This window comes from Tamandua tetradactyla, chromosome 3, assembly GCF_023851605.1.
Source record: "Tamandua tetradactyla isolate mTamTet1 chromosome 3, mTamTet1.pri, whole genome shotgun sequence".
Taxonomy (NCBI): Eukaryota; Metazoa; Chordata; class Mammalia; order Pilosa; family Myrmecophagidae; genus Tamandua; species Tamandua tetradactyla.
This window is the reverse complement of record NC_135329.1, coordinates 137,046,545-137,062,671: the sequence shown is the minus strand read 5'-3', so window position 1 is coordinate 137,062,671 and position 16,127 is coordinate 137,046,545. Positions and strand designations below refer to the sequence as shown.

The window sequence follows — 16,127 nt, the reverse complement described above, 5'->3', positions numbered from 1 at the left end:
TACTGAGGAAAATGTTTCCCCATTTGCAGTAAGAGAGCGTGTGAAGTAGAAACCAAAGTCCCTGATTTCAGTTTGCTTGGCTAGGGAGGAGAAGCATAAATAGGTGGATCTTGAAGCCGTAGTGAGATAGTTAAATTCCAGTGATTACAAAAGAAAAGATAGTCAACATTCTCAGAGCCTAGAAACATGCTAGGCCCTGTAGTAAATGCCTCATTTAAAAGTAATCTCATTTTATCCTTCCAACAGTCCCAGTTAGATAAAGAAACTGTCCTACAACTAGGTAAGATCACACAGAGGTAAGTAAGGCTACAGTAAAAGGAACTCAGGAGATCTGATTTCCCAGCTTTGTGATCTTCACCTCCCAAAGAAGGCATGTGTATGGAGCCCAATTTAGAGGACAGATTAGTATCATAGGAAGTTCAAAAGTGGTGGGTAAATAAACCTCTTAACTATAAAGAGTAAGAGGATTTACTGAAGGAATCTTTAGTGACTCTATTTTAAATAAATCAAACCCCATGAAAATATTTAAAATATTTCTACAAATTTCTGGTTTACAGGTTCCTTGAAGTGGAAAGTATTTATGACTATATTTTTGACAAAATTAGTATCCTTTTATTTCAGAGAATTAATTCTGAGGTTCTTGGAAGTGTTTTTATAAAAAGTTAATCTATTACTCTGGGACAAAGGTGTAGATAGATTTATTTTTCCACCATGGTTTGTCGTGGTCTCTCACCTCCTCTAACAATGGTTACTTTAAATAAGAAACTCTCTTATCAGTACCACTGGAGAATTGAAAAAGTCTACATAGTCACAAATAAAACCAAAGTCATCTGCATTTGCTTCTGAAATCTACCAAAGCAAACATCCACCCCAGGCACTTAATGGCCTTCTCAATATTCCTAAATCTTTTTGAGGCTGTGATAAGAGCTCAAGAAGGCTACTCAAAGAAGTAGATTATGTATTCAACAAGGAAGCAAGAATTTAAAGGTGAAAAACCAGGCTTGAGGATTTATTTAAAAATATGAACACTTGACTGACTTGATTAATGTGTTTTTCTTGCACTTACTGTCTCAACATTTGCTTATTATGTGTCTCATCCAAATTGGAATATTGAATATCTTAAATTATGCAGTCTTTACTAAAATTTTGCCTGTTTTTAACTTCTTTCCTGATTTACATGTTCCTTTCTTCTTTCATATTTTTGTTGGAAAAACTTCTGTGCCAGAAGTCTCCAACCTTTCAAAATTTTTCTGCTGACTGTAGAAATAGTCCCAAATGACTGTATTTGATCACTGCCTGAATATCAGAGAATCTTTTTGATACTTGACATTTTTTCTATAAGAGTTTCAGATTAAATAGCAAAATTTAAAATTGTGATGACTAGTTTCTGGCCAAATTTGGTTTATTTCACCTCCAATCTTCTCAGCTCTCTAAATGAGTCTTCTTAAATCCAGGGATTCCACTCCATTTGAAACACCTCTGTTATCTCAAATATATTGTATTTATTGGTATGAAGGGTACTGGATAATTATATTATGTGTTACAGTAGTTTAGAAGTTAAGATTTGCATATATAGCCTCTTTTTTTCCAATAAAGAGTTAAGATAAAGAAACACTTTCCATCTTACTGGAAGAACTTATGCAACTGTTATGATTAGAAATGTGGAAAAATCATTGCGGTGATTTCTTTATTATCTTTCATACCTTAATTCTGAAAATATATTTAGAAAGAATTAATACTGATTTTTTTTTCCCTTGCAGAATACTTACATGGCAAACTAGAGGAATATGTAAAACAATTTTCTATAGTAAAAGTAGTCAGACAAAAAGAAAGAAAAGGGCTGATCACGGCACGGTTGCTAGGAGCCACTGTGGCAACGGCTGAAACACTCACGTTCTTAGATGCTCACTGTAAGTATATATGCATGGGCACGGTTGTAACATTTTCTCCCCTCTCTAAAAGGTAAAGAAGCCTCTTCTTGAAATGACTGCATTTCTTCCACCTCATTTCCAACTGGTGATTATAGCAATGACAGCCCAAGCAGATACGTTTGCATATGTACTTCTTTTCACTTAAACAGAGTTTTTACCTTGTTTGTATTTAAGGTGCTTTGACTTTATTTTTATTTTTTTGGCATGGGCAGGCACAAGGTGCTTTGACTTTCATGTTCTTCAGTGACCAGCTTCCATAGCAAGTCGTGCTTGCCTGCTTTATTTTTCAAGTGGTCATTTCATCAAAAAAATATTATAATTTCTACACTTTAAAATTTGTGAAAGTTTTGTTTAAATGTAATCAAGTCTGCTATTAAACTTTTTTTTGACCAAGATTTGTGGACTCCCTCTTATGCCAAGTTAGGGGTGCTCCCTCCCAGCTGCTGCTGCTGTGTTCCATAAACTTTGTTTTTGTAATGCTGTTGGCCTTTTTTTTATTTGTATTTCAAAATATATTTAGTATTAATGTTTTAGAATAAAATATCTAGAAAATATTTTTAGAATCAATGTACATATTAGCTACTATTAAAATATTACTTGGTCCCTTGAGCTATAAGTTTTAGTGAGGTTTACTATGTGTATTAATGTTCAGCTTTCAATTGGCCACACCTTATGTTATGTTTAACCCAACAGCTGGTGCTGAGCATACACTAGTGTTACTGAATGGCTTTTGAATCTGCTTGAGTAATTTAGAGTTATCACATCAAGTACCGACTTAATATCAGGCATTTAAAAAGTGAAGTCTCAAGGTAATTCCAGAGAGGTATTTCAAAAAGGAAATGGCCCATTCTCCAATTTCCCCATCCCTGTTCCAAAATTTCAAACTGAACATCCTTTTCCTCCTGGTGAATGTGTCTGATGGTGGCTGGATCTTAACTGCCCAACTCCGCTCAGCAGGGAGCCCAGCACAGACTGCAGTCCACATGCCAGCATCATCTGAACTCACCTTATATCAGGCAGCCTGGCCTGTGACCAGAGTTCAAGGCTCCTGGCCCTCATTCTTTTTTTTTTTTATTTTTATTTTTTTTATTTTTACATGGGCAGGCACAGGGAATCAAACCCGGGTCCTCTGGCATCGCAGGCAAGCATTCCTGCCTGCTGAGCCACCATGGCCCACCCCTGGTCCTCATTCTTTTCCATTAGGGCTATAGAAACTTCGAGTGATCCTTTTACAACCGCTAAAAGCAGAATATTCTGACTCCTTGGCTTATTTTCTCCTCTAGTCCAGTCAGAGAAATGAAAGTCGTTATTGCTGTACCTTCCTCAAGGAGTCACATTTAGTCAGAACACCTTTTGGATGAGGTGGTGTTTTCCAGCACTAAGTTACTTTTGATTTGTGAGCCATTTTTAAGTGGAACACATAGTCTGAATGCTACATACAATAGTATGACTTTGTTTCCTTTCTATAGAAGTAAAAAATCATTATCTGTAGGGCGATTTCCTTAATACATACTGGATCTTGCTTTACATTTTTCATTCTACTCTCATCTCATCCCACACACTTTGAGAAGTCTCCTATATGTAAATGTTCAAAATACAAATGACTTGTTCTTATTTCTTTAGAAACCCCTTCAAAAAAAAAAAAAACACTAAAGAAAAATCCCCTAAATTTTCCCCTTTGAATTAATTGAAATTGCATTTCATCTAGGTGAATGTTTCTATGGTTGGTTAGAACCTTTGCTGGCTAGAATAGCTGAGAACTACACTGCTGTTGTGAGTCCAGATATTGCATCAATAGATCTTAATACTTTTGAATTCAACAAGCCTTCTCCTTATGGAAGTAATCACAACCGTGGAAACTTTGACTGGAGTCTTTCATTTGGCTGGGAATCACTTCCTGATCATGAGAAGCAAAGAAGGAAAGATGAAACCTACCCAATTAAGTAAGATGATTGCTCTGAAAGTCTTATATTTACACCATAGTTTGGTTATTTAAATATGTATTTACTCTCTTATTTACAATTCATACTAAGGAAACAGAATACACTCATTCTATGTGTAAGGAATAGAAAAGTCCTTCATTTATATACTCAGGTATGATGTAGCTAAGAAGTAGCATTGAGTTCTGTGTTTTCCTAATAATTATTACATAATATTTATGCTTGTTTAAGAGGAGGTATCTAATAATAATGCTTTGTTAGGAGAGGGCACTTAAAGTATCTTTGTATTTTCCCCAAAAACTAAGGAAATAAAACTTAGTTTTATTGATTTATAGAAAACTTTTAAATTGTGGTACCTCTTTAATTTGCTTGTGAATTTGATTCTCTTGCTCTTACAATATGTTATTTTATCTTGAAATAATAAAGTTTGACACTGTATTATTTTTCAGAACACCCACTTTTGCAGGAGGCCTTTTTTCCATTTCAAAAGAATATTTTGAATATATTGGAACTTATGATGAAGAAATGGAAATCTGGGGAGGTGAAAATATAGAAATGTCTTTCAGAGTAAGTTTATGAAGATTAAATATAGCACACATTAAACAACAGAATGTATTAGTTGATACACATTATTATGCATGTGAGCAGTCTTTACTTTGTGTGCTTTCTAAAATTTAATTGCTGGAAATTTTGGATTAAGGATATTTCCTTTTAAAATGTAACAATATATTTATTTGTCATTGCTGATATAAAAAGAAAAATCGGCTAAACTTCTGTGTCCAGGCAATAACACCAATTAATGTAGTTATAGCTACTGAATTCCAGCCAAGATAAATATAATTAAATCTAATGCTTCAGGAAATGAGTTAATTATCAAGGATGTCAGAATGGAAAAACATTTATGTGTAATCTTAAAGGACATTGGACTTAACTCTTTGGATTAAATGAGCTGTGTTTTTTCCCAATAATATTAAAAGCTGATATGAGAAACAAAGCAAAGACTTTGGATAGTCTCCATATGTTCCTCATTTATTTGATTTCATAAGTTCTTTTTCTGCAAAGATTTTACACTTCATTTTTAATTCCTTAGGCTGAAACGTAGAGGGAAAAGGAGTTGTTGTTGTGTGCCCCCACCCCCAGCCCCAAATTAGGAGTTAGAAGATTGAAATTTTGGCTCTGGCTCCATTTTATACCATCAGTGATAATCTTAGCTAAGTTTGAACCCCTTAAGGGCAGGGGTCTTGTTTTATTCATTTCGATGTTCCCAACACCTAGCCCATGTTGGATATCATACACAATTTGTTAAATTGAACATACACTAAGTTTTCTTATTTGTTTAAAAGGTGAGGTGGGTGGGGGTAGAAAAAGAGGATAGGATCACCTGCCCTAATACTCGCATACAAAATTATACATGATTCATTTCAGATTTTTTGCTTAGTGATTATTTATGGCAAGACTAATTATCAAGATATTTAAGGAAAAATGTACTGATTTCATGATCTCATTTTAATTAAAGTCAATGCAAATAAGCTTTTTTTGACACTTCATTCTCAGTAGGTATTTTAGAAATGACCAATTACTTTACAAGTTTACTAGATTATACTTTGGTAATAAATAATGCCTATCTGGAATTGTTTTCTTGATTATAAAGTTGAATATTCAAGGAATATGTACAGTCTATGTCCTTCCCAGACTGTTAGTATATGACAAAGAGGAAAGACCCTGTTTCAAATGAAATGACCCTGTAAGTTGAATAAGATGGTAGCTAAATTGCAGAAGGGATTTCAGTCTTCCTTTGCCCATTAGACAGCTTGCAATCTTATAATTCATATGTATAAAAGATCTGAAATTACCATTTTGTTAACTTCCTTTCTAAAAATGTGCATCTATTATGTCTAGTGTTTGTACAATTTAATAAACTATTTCTTTATGTTTAAGAACCTAAGTTGATCTTGCAGAGAAAAATAAAATTTGTGATTAGTCTTTTCTTTACATTTTGTTTTATTAAAATCTTAAAGGTGAACTTAAAAGCAACCTTTTTACTTTTCTAGAATACTGTAAATTTAAACAAATATCATTAATTATCAGGTATGGCAATGTGGTGGGCAGTTGGAGATTATGCCTTGCTCTGTTGTTGGACATGTTTTTCGCAGCAGAAGTCCTCATACCTTCCCAAAAGGCACTCAGGTGATCGCTCGCAACCAAGTTCGCCTTGCGGAAGTCTGGATGGATGACTACAAGGAAATATTTTATAGGAGAAACACAGATGCAGCAAAAATTGTTAAACAAGTACGTTAGAGCTAAATAGTCAAATTATATTTAATCCACACCAAGTTCACATGTCCTTTTGCTTATTTTGGGGCTCTTTAAGTATAAAGCAAAAAAAATAATTGTTTTTTTTAAGCTGGATTTTTTATTTTAACTCTTTTGACATATATAATTTGTTATGTCAGTTTTCTCTTTTTTAAAGGAATAATTAAATTGCTTTAAACAAGCTTAGGCATTCTATTTGATGTCGTTTTTAGTATGGAAGATAAATATTTAGTTTTCTAAATTGCCTTGGTCCATTATGTTACTCAAAGAAAATTAGAGTAGGTAAAATAGCTTTATACTGGTTGTATGAATTGGTCAAGGAACTATGTGGCCTTTCATATGTGGAGTTAGAGAAAATGCCATGGTGTGGCATTAGCAAGAGCCAGGTGGTGTGTATCAAGATGGGTTTTTTAATTTTTGTTTTTGTTTTTTGTCGGTTTGATTCCGTTACTCACTAGAGATAATTCTGTGGCAAAGCTCCTCTAAAATTGTAAAATGGGGATAACACTTCATAGGGTGGTTAAGAGGTTGTCCGACTTGGAGTGTATGGTTAGCAAGTTCCTTCTTCCTTTCTCCTTGTCCTGAGGCATAAGTTCTTGCCCTGTCTATCTCACAGAGTAGTCAAGAACTCAGGAAGGGATGTGTTCTCAAATGTATTGTGGTGTTGTCACTGACCTGTCATACATAAAAATTCTGCAGACTCTTGATACTTAATACATTAGACCTGAGTTGCACCCATTTTTATATTCAATGTTGTAAAAGTACTAGACAAAGTTGAGCAATATGCTTCAGTGATTAGCATCTTTGTAGGAAACAGAGAGTGTTAATTTTGGGAGTCAGAACATCAAAGTTTTGACTGGTGGTAAAACGATCAGGTTATATGTTTCCACCTTTGTGTTTTGATATTTAATGTTTCCTTGTAAAATGTCAGTAGGATACAAAGTCAGGGCACTCAGGTTAGATTGTTATCTTTTTAACCAAGACAAATTGGGCAGATTGTGTATGTGACAAGGTATCTGGCTAAGTGGGCAAGTTGGTGCTAATGGTAACCTATGCTCTGCTTGTCAATCTATATAGGTCCTTGTTTTAACCTCAGTGTATATAGGCCTGATTAATAAAATGCATAAGCTAGCCAAAAGTCTTAAGATTAAGAGCCTCATATTTTGCTAAAATGCCTGAATTTAAGCCACTGAAGTTGGCATAAGAAAATATCTTCCTTAATTGAACTGATGAGCTTGAGTATTTACCTTTAAATAAATTTAGATGTCAAATATAAATATTGTCTAAGATTTTGTCTGTAGACTACATATGCCTTTTCAGTTTAATAATGCTGTCTTTGTTTAATTGTTTTCTTTACCCCTTAAAATAAGGGAAAATAAAATGTTTGACTCAATAGTTGCTTTTTTCTAGTAAAGTTTCAATTGGGAATATTGTTAAGAGTAAGCAACATCCTTAAACTAAAAAACATTTCTTCCTAAACTAAAAAAATTTTGACTGGAGAAGAGTGAGTTATAAATTATATTTTGTATTAGCTCTGCTCTCTATACCTACTGTCATACCTCACTTTACAGATTACTGAATACATTGTGGATTCTCCCACAACCACAGCATTTCATTAGAGATCTTTATCCTATAGGGGAGGCTTTTAGTACAAATAAAGAATAAAATAGCACCATGTCAACACTACAGTGGTACTTGACTCTTTTTGAAGCCAAAAATGAGCAGGCAGCCATTCTTGATGCCTGAAGGAATGGTGAGTGCAGTTAAATTGCAACCTTGCATTCTGGTCCAGATATTTTTAAGTCCTAAATTAAATACACAAGTAGCATTTAAAGTAATGTATTAGCATTGGCTTGATTAAACATCCCTTCACTTTTCATATTTCTCCAGAAATCGTTTGGTGATCTTTCAAAGCGATTTGAAATCAAGCACCGCCTTCAATGTAAAAATTTTACATGGTATCTGAACACTGTTTACCCAGAAGTCTATGTGCCAGACCTTACCCCTGTTATATCTGGATATGTGAGTATTTTCCTGTTTTCTTTTTCACTTGGCACATTCCTTGCTACCATTTATGTGGCTCAGAGGAAATTGTTGAAATATTTTCTGTTTATTGCTTTTGAGATTTACATTATTATTATTAATACTGCTTCCTGAAATTGAAAACAATTACAAATTTAATAGACTTTAAAATGACTTATATTTAAAAACTTTTCTTCAGATTAAAAGCTTTGGTCAGAATCTGTGCCTGGATGTTGGAGAAAATAACCAAGGAGGCAAACCGTTAATTATGTACACATGTCATGGACTTGGGGGAAACCAGGTGAGCACTGCATTAAAAATCCTCCCTTCTTATTAGGACTTGAAACACAAGGGAGTTGTTGCATATTTTTCATCCTAATCAGTTTTATATGTAGGTGGACTTGTGTGTAGAAATGTTTTTAAGCTAAGTCTGGCAATTAATAATTGTAGAGTATGTTGGTTTGCACTCCTACTGAAAACAATTTGCAGTTGCTTGTCAATTCAGTAAAAAGGCAAATGAGAAAATAGCAATGATATTTGAAATAAAATGTGATGTTCTACGCAGATCTTTGGTGTTTGTATAACTCTTGGCATAGTGATTTTGCAAGATTACGTATAAAGGCCATATTTAACTGGATTTAATATCATAATATCAAACATTAATATCAAAAGAGCAGCATTATCCATTATTTTTGTAGGTCACAGTATTATCTCAGTATGTTTTAGAGGCATGTCATTTATTCTGCTTGATTGGTGATCTCCCTATTTGTTATACTCTTGACTGTTTTGCAAATTAGGACTCAAATGTCAAATGTTGCTATTTGTCCTACTATGGGTAGAGAACATATCATTTTAAGTTTCTGGTTTTTAACCTCCTTTCTTTGTCTTTTGCAAGTGAACTCATAGAAGGAGTAGATGTTTTTCTCTTGTTCATTCAACAAATTTACTGAGTGACCCCTGATGCCAGATATTCTGCTGGGTACTAGCAGTTTAGCTGTTAACTCTCAGGAAATCTGTATTTTAAAACCAGCAGTTATGGTCAGTATGATAAGGTATGGGATTAAGTATTCAGAGTGTCCTGTGGGTATGAAGGAGACTGTCTTGGGGACCATGCATTTTCTTGGGAAAGATGGCACTTGAAAATATTTTTCGAATGTTTAGTTAGTAAGGTGGCTGATGGGAATGAGAACAGAATGAAAAACATGGGAAAAAAGTTGTACTAAGGAGCATGTTTCTTTTCTGGGTACTGTAGGTATTTTTGGTGTACTGGATTCCAAGATGTGTGTGGAGGGTTTTCAGAATATTAAATACTCATGATGTCATATTTTAATAGGATGGGACTTTGATGATGTCAGTTTTAAGACGCCGTTGGCCCCTTCTTAACTAGTTTTTAGGCTTACCTAGACTAGTGAAATTTATTGAGGGTAGATGGTGCCAGAGTCAAGAAACCAGAGTTGGTAAAAAGGATCCACCACTCTATGGTCAAGGCACACTTCTAATATGGGACAGAGATAGATATGTAAGTGTGCATGTGTTTGTGGTGTGTGTGTATGTATGTGTATTGGGGGGTGGAGTTATTTTCAAAGATTATGGAAGAACTCTCTGACAAGATGACCTTGGACTGGGGGCCTGTATGAGTTGGGAAAACAGCCACAGCTCAAGAGGAAAACATCCTGGTGGAAGGAGTGGCAAGAGTAGAGGCCCAGTGGCCGGTTCCTGGAGCCAACAGAAAGCCATTGTGGTCAGGGCAGAGCTGTCTAGGCAGAGAGGATAGAGAATGAGGCCACAGATACAGAAATGCAGCCTGGTCTTATAGGGCTTTGCAGGTTCTCTTAAGGAACATGGACTTAATTCTGAGTGCAACAGAAACCAATGGAGGGTTTTGAGCAGAGTAATAATGTCTATGTTTATGTTTTAAGATCACTTTCTCCCCCTAAAATGACCATTGCTTTGATTTTTGGTTTGTTTTTAAAAATTTTTTTTTAATCAAATACTGCATTTAAACTCCTTGCCAAATTTAAATTTCTTTGAGGGCTGAACTCTTTTGAGATACCTAGCTTGATTGGTTCTTCCTGTTCCCTTCTATTTTTTTGATCAGATAATATTTTATAATATAAAACTCCATTGTAACAGCAAAACTCCATATTACAATTATATGACTATATGCTTTGATGTATATGCTCATGAGCAGCAAAATTCCATATTATGATTATATGACTATATGCTTTGATGTATATGTTCATGCAAAGTAAAGTCATTATGACTTCGTGACATTTAATGCTTTGCCTCATCGATTTTCTCTTCCAGATATTTGGAACCTGTCTTTCTAACTTTTTCAGCTAACTTAATTATATACTCTTTGCTGTTGCCTAAATTTTTTCAACTATTTTCTATTCCTTATAGCTTCTGCTTAATAACATTTTTTGTGTGAGTGAGGTAAAATACTAGACATGTTTCTTATCATCTTTGTGATGCTAAGGTTTATCTTTCCTAGAGCAATATAGCTAGAATGCTGTTTTCATGATCTAAACCCATTTTCTTTCAATGTCTCCATCACAAGAATTACCAGTCGTAAAAATGACTGATGATATATTTGTGGGAGGAGATAAATTATGAGACTATGATGAGGGAAACTCAAGATACATAGCTCTATTACTTCAGCTAATGTTAGTGGAGTACCTAAAGGGTATGTAAAAGGCTTAGCACAGTCTGTCTAGTACATAAAAAGGACACAATAAATATTAGTGCTAATACTAAATTAATTCATTATTGAAAATCAGTTATGTTAATTTATTCTGCCTTTGGAATGTCAACATTATGAAATATTTGATTTATAATGAGTATGATTACTAGGTATGCTGCCTGATATGGTCTATGGGGAAGTCAGTTAGCTATATACACAATTCTAATAGAGTGCCATAAAAGTTATCTCCAATGTATTATGGGAACCTTGAAATGGGTGTAATTTTGGCAGTTATGAAAACTCAGGAAAAGCTGAAGAAGAAAGGTAATATTTGAGTTAGCTCTTTGAAGGATTAAAAGAAGTTAGCCAGGCAGAGAAGGGTCAGAACGGTATCCCAAGGGAACCCAGAAGAGCAAAGTCTTAGTTACAGATACACATATTCTGTGTTGGTTGACTAGTGTAGGAAGAACATAGTATATAATTGGGGCAATGGTTAATGTAAGATTGAAAATGGAAAATTTCCTGTGCCAATACAGGAGTCTGAACTTTATCTTAGCAACAGGACTCCATTAAACAGGGGAGGTAAGGGATCAGATCAGTGTTATAAAACATTAATTCTGGCAACAGAGTGGATTATGGTTTGTAGAAGCAGAAATTAGAAGTACCCAGAGGTGTTGGAGTAGAGATAGTGAGGCCCTGAACTGGAGAAGTAAGGATTCAGAAGTAAGAATGGATGGGTGGTAACATTTCAGAGAGAAGATAAGTAGTACTAAGGGACTAATGACTGGATGTATGTGTAGAGAAGCTTCAATTATAGTAATAAATAATTAAAATTTACTATGTGCTTACCATATGCCAGTCATTGTTGTATGTGCTTTATGGGTATTAGTTCACTGATCTTCATAATCTTATGGGGCAGGAACCATTAAAGTACCTGTTTTACAGGTACGGTAACTAGGCCTCGAGACCCCATAGTTTTTAGTTAGATGGAAATGCCATTAATTGAAATGAATAAATGAGGAGGAACACCTCTGGGAAAGAAGACAGCTAACGAGCTTGCTAGGACTTTCCAGGTCCACTTGTGTGGAGTGCCTGTCCTAGCCTCCAGGCTACCTGATAACTTACAAGTTGTGGTATGGGGAGGAAGAGCAGTGCCTTCTTCATTACGTGACCAGCTGTTGATAACAGGCTAAAGGAAAGTCATAGTATCTTCTATCATAAAAACTCAGTTTCTATTTCTGAAAACTATTTTCATTATATCGTGGAAATAGAATTGACTTGGTTATTCAGCGAGTTGCTGATTTTTTTTTTATCAGACCATTATTTTCCAAATGACAAAAGAGAGCTTTTGTCAATAATAGCTCTCTTTTCTTCCATAGTACTTTGAATACTCTGCTCAGCATGAAATTCGACATAACATCCAGAAAGAATTATGTCTTCATGCTGCTCAAGGTCCCGCTCAGCTGAAGGTATGTTCCTACAAAGGTCACAAGACGGTCGCCATTGGAGAGCAGATATGGGAGATTGGAAAGGTACATCCATGCAATTAATCCACCCCTTTATGTCATTATTTTGTTTAGCTCTAATTGCGTATGGGGGGAAATGTGAGAAAACTAATACATTAATTTTCTCAATCAGAGTTCCTTGCCTCTATTAGCTTTATTATGTGTGTGATTACATACATCTATGAGTTAAACATGCTGAGGAACAAAATAATTGTAAAGTTGCCTTGTGAAAGCATGGTTCATGCAAATCAACACTTCATGAATTATTAATAGTTGTGTGTTTTTAAATTTTTAGAGTTTCTCATGATGCTTCTTGCAATGATCATGTTATTTTGTTCCTGGCAAAGAGAAAAAATTCGTTTTTTCACCTAAGTGGTTATTTCCTCCCCCAAAGGTTTCAGTACTTTTTCGCCAATCTAGAATTGAAAGAGAATGAAATGACAGGTCTTTTTTGTTTTTTAAATATTTTTTAAGACTTATCTGGGATATAGCAATTCTTACATGAGAATTTGTGCAATGCTAGAACAGTGTAAGACTGAATTTTATGATTTATCGTTTTTTAAGTTTATCACTTATGCCTGCAATGTTTCTTGTTTGTAACCCTGATTCACAGTTTGCTCTATAAGCGTTTCTTCATTTATGAAATACTTTCAGGAACTGAACAGGAGTGGCATACATGGTGTTCTTTACAACAGAAGCCATTGACACATTTCTTTCAGACATAGCTGATCTTAGAAAGATATTAAGTTAATAATGAATGGAAGTTAATGTTCAGTTGGTGCAGAGTTTCTAATTGGGGTGATTGATAGTGGACGGTGGTGATGATAGTAGCACAACACCACTGAATTGTATACGTGGAAATGTTTACCAGAAGAGAACTGTACAGCATAAAGAGTGACCCCTAATATAAATTATGGACTATAATTAATAAATATAATAATGATAATAATGTTTCGCCAATTGTAACAAAGGTACCATACTAATGCAAAATGTTAATAATAGGGAAACTATACTTGGGGGAAGAGCAGTATTTCTGTAAACCTACAGTGGCTCTATAAAAAAATTAAAAAAAACAAATAATCAGAAAATAACTGTAAGGTACCAAATCATACACACACACACACACACACAAGAATGATGTACGTGTGGTATGCAAGGATCCTTGTAACTTCAATGAAAGTAGTTTTAAAATTTTTCAGTTAGTTTTGAGTCTTGAAACTTAATGTTTTTTGTATTTCCTTTTATTCTAGGATCAACTTCTGTATAATCCATTCTTAAAAATGTGCCTTTCAGCAAATGGAGAGCATCCGAGCTTAGTGTCATGCAATCCATCTGATCTACTTCAAAAATGGATTTTTATCCAAAATGATTAAGTGTTCCTTAAAATTAAGGAGTTGAAAAAGGAGATATTCCTTCTCATAAAACTGTGACTAGGCATACACTGTAGTTTTTGAAAATTATGCAAAGCAGCTAATTGTAATTTATTCCAAGTGCATTTTTCTTATTTATATCTTAAAATGTCTACATAGCACTGCTACAGAAATCCCTTAAGTTTCTATTTCAAAGCACAATAACTAGTAATACCAAAGACTATTTTGACGTTTTAAAATATGTCCATGTGTAGAGGAAGAGATGTTTACAAGTATGATGAAAATACTTTGCTGAGGAAAGTGATGTTTGTGAGTTTTATATACTTAAAGATATGCACATTCATACAGTCACAATTCATAATATTGCCCCTACTATTTGGGGGGGGAGGAAGAAAGATTTGATACTATATTTTTTACAATACATTGAAATTTATCAATGAAGGTCAAATATTGACCTTTGTTTACAAACCAGGAAATTTTTATAGATCTAGAATTTATTTAAAAACGCAGGTAAACATTTTTGTGTGTCTTTTGTTTACTGGTCTGTCAAGTGTTTCCTTAAACATGAAATTAAATGAATAAAAAGAAGAATATTTTTAACACTTCAATTTCTTGGCAAATTTTAAATATTTTTTAGTCCAAAGCCTATTCCACTTAAAGCACTTATGTCTTCCTTGAATGACTTTTCTTAAATAACTATACTGTGTGTTTTCCCAAAAACATTGGAAAAAAATCTTTATAAACTGCTATCTGTTGAAAAGTTTTGTTTCCTTCTGTCAGTGTTTTTTCCCTAAAAAAATATAATTTACTAATCTTGAATGTTTGTGAAATTGAATTTCAAATGCAGAATGTTTGTCTCATTTAAAGCTAAATTTTATTTGTTACTAATTCAATTATAGATTGTCTTTGTAGTGTTTTTTTTTCATCAGAAAAGCTTTATTTCTATCTATGTGGAAAACACAATAAAAATTCTAAACATAATTTTAATCATTTGACTATGTCATTTTTTTCTTTTGGATGAAATATATAAGTGATGATAAATGAGGGAAACATGAATTTCATTTACTGAATTTCTAAGCGATTATTGTTTGTAGAACCATCAGATACTTAAGAAAAACCCAAATGTCTGATAGTAATGGACAGTAGAGAAAAATTTTTGGTAGATATTTAGCAGATTTTTTAGAGTAATTTTTTTAAATGTGATATTTACTTAAGATATTTAATATATTTTTCTTTTGGGTCACTTTACATATGGATTTCATGTGTTCTTATTCTGAAGTAGAAATATTGATTTGCTCTGTGTTTTAAACCTAGTAGAGTCTCAGCTGTACAAAGGAAAACATTTTAAGTAATGGGCCACATCTTATTGTAACTTTGAGCTTGCATTTAAAACCTGTGTTCTTTTATTGGTTACCATGCAAACTCTTATTTCAACTCACCTAACATTTATTGTGGGCTTAACTTTGTGCCAGAAGTTAGGAGAACCAGAATAAGACTTATCATTATACTTGAGTGTCTGTCTTATGGGCAGAAAGAAAGAAAATTAATTTTGAAATAACATAGTGTGATAATGTTATATTTTTTGATGCAGATGACAGCTCGCTATTCATATTTGATATTTCCTTAAGAAGTTAAGGCAGTTCTCTTTTACTGTAGCTAATAGTAATTTGTATTGTGAGGTAATCACTGGTGCCCATTTACACATGCAGTTTTCTTTTCCTCAAATTGTTATTTAAATGTGAATGTTGAGGAGAAAATATTGACCTTAGAGCTTGTTATAGCTCTAAAAAACCCCAACAATTCCTTAAGAATATTTTATAAATGAACTTAAGAAAAACATGTGAAACAAAAAACAAATCCAAGTGTCCTCTGTGTATCAGTCATGCCTTGTCATGTTGTGAAACTGCCAAAGATGAGGTCGATTTTATTATAACCAGTTTAAGTACATCCAAAGGGAAAGTCCCTCTTAACCTGATTTGGGAACCTCAAGCTGTTGCTTAACAATTTCCTTAGGAATTGTCTCTTTGAGGTAGGTAGTATCCTTTAGAAGCCTGAGTTTTGGAACAATGCTGACTGGGAGTTATTTTTGGATCTGGCTGCTATCTACCTGAGAGATTTGAATGAACTTAAGCTTGAAATTGTGGAACTCTTGCCCAATTTGGAGCTTCCGTGGCAAATGGTCTAGTTATTACAGAAGGACTAGCATGTTGCTTTCACTCTAAAGGACCTAGTCCCAAGAACTAACTGTAGATTGGTAAGTACATTGACAAACATGCCAGGGTCAACCAGATGGGCAGGCTGACTCAAGACTGAGAAACGTCCACAAAATTGACTGTAGAAGAAAAATAATATACTATTACAAC

The 16,127-nt window shown here is 34.0% G+C and overlaps 1 protein-coding gene across 8 annotated transcripts in view; it reads left to right on the top strand.

Moving 5' to 3' along the window:
- Positions 1-14,728, top strand: part of GALNT3 (polypeptide N-acetylgalactosaminyltransferase 3) — a 105,545-nt gene extending 90,817 nt beyond the window's left edge. For 7 of the 8 annotated variants that reach the window (XM_077154046.1, XM_077154048.1, XM_077154043.1 and 4 more), the window contains 8 exons: positions 1,761-1,910; positions 3,640-3,874; positions 4,321-4,438; positions 5,960-6,160; positions 8,075-8,206; positions 8,406-8,507; positions 12,269-12,421; positions 13,645-14,727. In XM_077154046.1, coding sequence (XP_077010161.1) covers positions 1,761-1,910; positions 3,640-3,874; positions 4,321-4,438; positions 5,960-6,160; positions 8,075-8,206; positions 8,406-8,507; positions 12,269-12,421; positions 13,645-13,767 — 1,214 coding nt within the window. In that variant the 3' untranslated portion in view covers positions 13,768-14,727. Of the gene's footprint in view, positions 1-1,760; positions 1,911-3,639; positions 3,875-4,320; positions 4,439-5,959; positions 6,161-8,074; positions 8,207-8,405; positions 8,508-12,268; positions 12,422-13,644 lie in introns of all 8 variants that reach the window. The other variant, XM_077154050.1, reaches the window with a different exon arrangement.
- Positions 14,729-16,127: the final 1,399 nt, after the last annotated feature.